This window comes from Oryzias latipes, chromosome 21, assembly GCF_053564925.1.
Source record: "Oryzias latipes strain Hd-rR chromosome 21, Olatipes_Hd-rR_3.1".
Lineage (NCBI taxonomy): Eukaryota > Metazoa > Chordata > Actinopteri > Beloniformes > Adrianichthyidae > Oryzias > Oryzias latipes.
In genome coordinates this window covers 6,028,260-6,034,975 of record NC_136257.1, presented here as the reverse complement: position 1 = coordinate 6,034,975, position 6,716 = coordinate 6,028,260, and the positions used below count along the sequence as shown (strand labels likewise).

At 39.7% G+C, this 6,716-nt stretch overlaps 1 protein-coding gene across 1 annotated transcript; it reads left to right on the top strand.

The window, feature by feature from the left end:
* Positions 1 to 643: 643 nt before the first annotated feature.
* Positions 644 to 5,058, top strand: tsn (translin). Its single transcript, XM_004081432.5, has 6 exons — positions 644 to 865; positions 1,169 to 1,262; positions 1,361 to 1,457; positions 3,466 to 3,581; positions 3,663 to 3,742; positions 3,901 to 5,058. Exons 1-6 carry the CDS (start codon positions 800 to 802, stop codon positions 4,129 to 4,131), a joined length of 684 nt encoding a protein of 227 aa, XP_004081480.1. The 5' UTR covers positions 644 to 799; the 3' UTR covers positions 4,132 to 5,058.
* Positions 5,059 to 6,716: the final 1,658 nt, after the last annotated feature.

Genomic DNA, 6,716 nt, shown 5'->3' with positions numbered 1-6,716 from the left:
GATGTCATTTAACTGCAGCTTTAAATTTTTCAGGTCGCCCAGTATGTGTTCCTGTGCAGAAGCAGCATAAGCAGTCTCCAGGGTTTTGATTTTATTTTCTAGTTCTAATAAATCTGCTTTCTCTTTGCGTTTTTTATGCGTTGAATAAGAGATAATTTTCCCTCTCATGACTGATCAATTCTAATCTTGAATGCGTTAATCTTTGCTTTGCTTATTATTTAAACTTAGAATAAAAAAATAAAAAAACGTTTCAGACTTTTTTTGTTTAACTATTTTCAAATGTTTTCAACTAAATTCATATCATCTGTATATTCCTTTGATAAGACCTTTGTCTTTTAGTTTTATACTTCTATATTTTAATAATTGGGTCAAATACTTATTGTCTAAATTATTTAAAGTATAGGTCCTACGTGATTTAAAAAAACTACTTGAAATCCTGGTCTGATTCTAAAAATAATACATTTTTCCTTGTTAACTTCTTGCATGTTCATTTTGCACGTTTTAATTCTTGTGTTTTGATAAAAACAAAACGCTCCCAGTCCCTCGACACAGATATACATTATACTGTTGTTGTTTTTATTATTATTATTATTATTTACTATACATTAATTTATTCAAAAACTCTATAATAGAAGTAAAAATCTTTTTTTTTTGTCTTTTAGGATGGACATGAACACGGTGTGATGACATCATCTCCACGCGCCGGCGGATCGGTTGTCGCGTGCACGTTCGTGTTGTGGCCGTTAGCCTGAGACGTCTCGCCGTCGGTACCGGACAGCTCGTCGAAACCGAAGCAGAAATGTCGGTCACCGAGATGTTCAGCCACATCCAGGGTTTCCTGAGTGCCGACCAGGACATCAGAGAGGTTAGCAGGAGGAGGCGGAAGCTCTGCTGCTACCGTCCGTAGACATATTTATTACTGCTACACAATTTAGCATGTAAGCTAGCAGCTAAAATGTGACGAAAACTTAGTTTAAAAAAAAGATTTAACTAAACTTCTCCGTAACTAATGATACAAGCCAAGTGTACTTGTCATCGCTGGAATTTCTACTGCAAAGTTATTTGTGAGCTCGGTATCAGTGATGCTTTTTAATGTTTATTTCATTTGAATGAAATATATCAATTAAGATTATAACTATCTGGGTTTTATTGTTTTGTTTCTTTAAAGGAAATTCGTAAGGTGGTTCAGGGGTTGGAGCAGACTGCCAGAGAAATATTGACATTACTCCAGAGTGTTCACCAACCCTCTGGATTTAAAGAAAGTCAGTATTTGCAATACGATAAATACTTATGTTTTGTTGTTGTGTGAGATAATTGGACATTAATAAATCTGACACCAACTTCTTCTCCTTTTAATTAGTTCCCAGTAAATGTGCGAAGGCCAGGGATTTGTTCTGCACAGTCAAGACACAAATCGGAGACCTTAAAACCAAATTTCCAGTGGAGCAGTATTACAGGTACAGATTTGGCAGTACTTACTTACTTACTGCATGCAACATACACAGTCCGATCTGCTGTCCACCGCGGTGAAGTTAGTTTTAGGTTTGCTATTTGCGGATCTCCAGTGGTGTCTAATCTTAGGGACTGTCAACAAATTAACAAGTGATATGATATGGCGATGATTTTATATCAAACCCAAATGCTTTGCAAAAATAAATAAATTACAATAAAATATTTCCTATCCCGGCCACTTGGGTGTAGGCAAGGGATGCCCTGGACTGGTCGCCAGTCTGTCGCAGGGTAGAATATCCTCAATCACACATCCATTCGCTCTCACACTCACACCTATGGACAATTTAGAATTGCCAATTAACCTATGAAGCATGTTTTTGGATGGTGGGAGGAAGCCGGAGATCCCGGAGAAAACCCACGCATGCACGGGGAGAACATGCAAACTCCACACAGAAAGGTCCCTCATTGATGTTGTGTTTTTCATGTCCCCCAGCCGGGACTTGAACCGGGGGCCTTCTTGCTGTGAGGCAAGAGCGCTAACCACTGCGCCGCCGTGCAGCCTTGGCTGGGATAGGCTCCGGCAACCCCGTGAACCCGAAAGGGTCAACGTTTTCATAAGAAAAATGGTTTTAAGTTAATATTCTGATATTAATATGTAGAATTATGGCGCAGACATACCAACACCATACACACAAATATATTTTGTATATTTTATATTAAAATGTCAGCGGTGTGCATACGATTTCTGGCACTTTCAAACATATGGCGATTTGCGGCACGAACATCCCAACATCAACGCGGCACATATTTCATCTTATGGGGTCACACGGTTTGTGAGCTATTAAACAAAATACCAGAATATTATCTTCAAACCATATGTCTTTTAAAACATAGCAAAATAAATAAGATCCTTTGAACACAACATGAGTAAATGTTTCATTGTGATCCATTTCTTTTTGCAAAGCAGTGAATCTTAAGGTTTGATCTAAAATAACCGCCATATCATGCATTTGTTAACATATTGACAGTCCTTTAGAGACCCCACTGGGGATGTGCGAATATCCAACTTGAAACTAACTTCACCGCGGTCTGCTGTCAGACATTTTGATTGGTTTTATTTTCCTGTGAAGCCCCATGTGGCTCTTTTACTCTAATATTGTGGCTCTCCGGTTTGGGAAAATAAGGTTTTGTTTTTGGAAAAAAAACAACGACCCTAGAGTAAGTAGATAGTGAAGTAAAGAAAAAATTAAATTACACCAACTCAAACTTTGTGTAACCCATTCACTAACATTCATAGGACAGTATGTACGGTTTTACTCCATGTGGCTCCTGACTACAGTACCCATAATGCTCCAACAGTCCATCAAGTGATTTGGCTTCGTATAGTCTCATTTGAACAGATTTTTCCACAGAAAATTACATTGAGGTCATACCCAGAATTATAATTTAAGATGCATCAAATTAAAATGTGGAATTTCTATTTTTGAGCAAATTCGAGTATTTTAAGTATGTCTTATGGTTCAGAAAATAGACTATTGGTCACTTAATCAGCACTGATTTAATTTGGGTTTCTTCGTTATACATTTCTGAAAAAGATGAACTACAAAGGACTAAAAAAACTGATTTTTCTTTTTTAATTACTGCTGACGATACACTACTATGGCATTTGCTGCTTGGAGGTTTGGCACAGGGTGTCTTTTATTTTGAAAGAAAATGACGTGAACCTCTGTTAAAAGTTAATTAATATTTGACAAAAGTTATTCTATATTTCAAAAACATTTTCTCTTTGTTTTATTTATGCCAAAAAAATACTTAATTTATATACATCATAATAGCAACAATAATGTATACAAATCAGTGCCTTATTTTACTGAGTTGTGGTCAGTGAGAGATCGACCTGAGTGGCTCCTTCTTTCATTGTAAAAGGTTAAAGGGAGACAAACTCAAAATTATTTGTTTAGGGTGTCCTGGAAAATCGATGTGTTCTTTGCTCTTCTTGTTGCTCCTGTTAAGGTTCCACGAACACTGGCGGTTTGTTCTGCAGCGTCTGACTTTCTTAGCAGCCTTTGTCGTCTACCTGGAAAGTGAAAACCTTGTGACACGGGAAGAAGTGGCACAGATACTTGGAAGTAAGTACCAGTTTACATGCTGAATCGTATGTCCTGCTGAGGAACAAAGCTAAAATGTCGCATTTGTGTTGTTGGTCGCAGTTGAGGTCGTGCGCGAGAAAGGCTTCCACCTGGACATAGAAGATTACCTGGCAGGTGTGCTGATCATGGCAAGTGAACTGGTGAGTCTGCTGCATTTATACTCTACTAAAGTGTTCGTTCTTTAGCCATCTTGACATAGTTTTGGCAGCATTGTGATTTGAAAATCAAGGTCAGGAAACACTGATGGTGTTTTTTTTTTTTTTTTGGGTCCAATGTTTTGTGTTGTTCGCTCTTCTAGTCCCGGTTGGCAGTAAACAGCGTCACAGCTGGAGACTACAACCGACCGCTTCGCATCTCCAACTTCATCAACGAGCTGGACTCCGGCTTCCGTCTGCTCAACCTGAAGAACGACCCCCTTCGAAAGCGGTACGACGGTCTTAAATACGACGTGAAGAAGATCGAGGAGGTGGTCTACGACTTGTCTATCCGCGGCCTGGCCAAGGAGTCCGAATCGAGCGGAGACAAGTAAAGTGTAGAAGAACCGGCATCGATTGTGGGAGAAGAGGAAAGGCACGGCCGCCATTTTCAGCTGGGACCTGTCTACTGTGGAAGAGCTAAAGCGAGAAGACCCAGTGGTCTACCTGAGACCCCAGCAGGCAAGGACAAAGTGTATGAGTGTGTGTACTTGTGCAGCTGAAGGCCATTCTGGTAGTGGGTCAGCAAAGACCATTCATGATGTCGACGCCTTCATTCCCATGTTTAAGATCAAAAGCTCAGCTTGATGTCATTTTTTGAAAGTTGTTCTGTTTTTTGTTATTTTTATGATGTCTGAGCTTATGTACTAAAGTGAACATCTTACCTGTATTTGCCTGAATATAAGACTTTTTTTCTTTTTTTGTTCAAATGTGTTCAAATTTCCTATCGTCTTATACTCAGGGCAATACTGTATTGATGTTAAGCAGTTTGTTGATGTTAAATGGCAAAAAAAAGATCCGATTTAATTTCAAGCTTTTTTTTTTACGTTTATAAGAAATGTCAGGTGTATGTTCACTTCAATAACCCACCTCAGGAGTCTCATTTATATAAAAAAACAACATTTGATATTTGGTGTTAAAAAATAGACAACAGGAAACCATTTCCGTTTTTCTGAACCTTCATTTTTAACAGAAATGTTTGGTCATTAGCTTCTGTCTCTAATAAAACAAAAAGTTTAACACAAGAAGCCAAAGACATTGTGATGTACTCAATTGTGTGAAAAGGCTACTGTGATTAAATTCCTGCGCTTGGGAACTGTTGCAAGTCGTGCCATAAAATATCTGTTAAGCTGTTAATATTTCTAAAAACTTGACGAAGCTTTTATTTTGAAGTTATGTTGCTGTATTTTAAGTGTATTGCATTTTCTTGTGTTTTTTGAACTGTTCTGCATCCTTGACAAAAGAAAATCATTTGATTTTTATATTTTGCTTCTTTTTCTGAATCTTAATAGTTGCTCGAAGTACACTACCCACAAAAAGTTCAGAGATATGGTGAAAAACTCAGCGGTGTCGTCTACACACTGTTTCATTTCACAGATTTTTAGGATAGGGAGGCAATTGTATTGGGGTGATAGACACACCTCATGTTGTGTTTTCCACATAATGCTCTCTGTGTTCGGTGTTTTTTGGGGCCAAAACCAAAAATCTTTTTTAATGTGGCATCATTTTTAACATTCTGTGGATAAAAGCTGATTTAGCCAGTCCATCATTCAAACGCCCACGAACACAACGGTTAACACAACGTTACCACGCCACAGCGAAATGTTGGGCTGGTAGTAGTTGGTCAGATGTTTCAGGTGAACTTGGTTTGTCTAAAAGTTTATAAGACAGAACTACGGGCAGAGTTTGTGACAAACCCAGGAGTGGAGCCCCACCAGTGACAGACCCCAACGATGACCAGGGGCCTCATTTATAAAACTTTGCGTAGGATTTGCGTCAGAAATGGCGTACGGATGAAACATAGGACGTGCGTACGCAAAGAAATATTCGGATTTATAAAACCGTGCGCACGCACATCCTACGCATCTTTCCCTTACTAAATCACAACCGATTCTAAATGCAGCGCAGCTTTTTGCGGCTTCATGACACGCCCATATTTGTCCATAAATAGTCCGTGAAACGCCCACAAATGAATATTCATTGATTGCGGAACCATGGCAAACACCGAGAGGAAATCAAAAAAACGTAACTTCACTCAATGTGAAGTAAAAGTTATCGTTGGCGAGGTGGAAAAGAGGAGAAAAGTGTTGTTTGGAGGGCACAGTGTGGACATTACTAATGCCAAAAAGGCACGTGAGCGGCAAACGGTGGCGGACGCCGTAAATGCTGTAGCCTCACAACCATTCGAGGTTGTGAGGCTACAGCGCTCCATCGGGGGGGGGGGGACACCGGAGCGCCAGATGCATGCGCCGGGGGGACCGGAGCGCCAGATGCACCGGGTTACACGCGTGGTTCCTCCGAGTGCTCCTCTGTAACGCCGGGCCCAAAAGCCCGCAGAGGTCCAACAGGACGGCTGGAGGAAGTCAGAACCGGCTCATAAGCCACTCGTCCTCGTTTGCCAGCACGTCTTCTTGCTGTCTAAAAATGCGTTCACTCCGAATTCTTCCATTTGCCACATCTTCTAAGAGCGTAAGATCAGCCATTGTGCGTCATTACGCATTGTGATGGGGCATTTTATAAGCTACAGATGGATGTCGGTAATAATCCACGTGGAAATGCCAATGGGAAATTGGTCTGCGCAAATGTAATTTCTTGTTGCTTTCTGAATGGTTGAGACATACGCCATACATTGTTTTATCAAAAATAAAACAAACTAAAGGCATATGCATGAATACCATACTTCCATAGCTTATGAAGAAATGTTTTAATATGAAAACAACTTTCCCCAGTGGATAATTAGTACGTCCGTCCGCACGCCCACACCTTTGTCTGCTCCTCCAGACGGACACACTGACGAGAATGTCAGTTTTGTACATTATTTCGTTCTGTTAAATATATTATTTATGAGGATGAATTGCACAACATGCCAATATTGCAGAACATATTTCACTTTTCTTTTTCCAAATAAGTGTTCATTTGA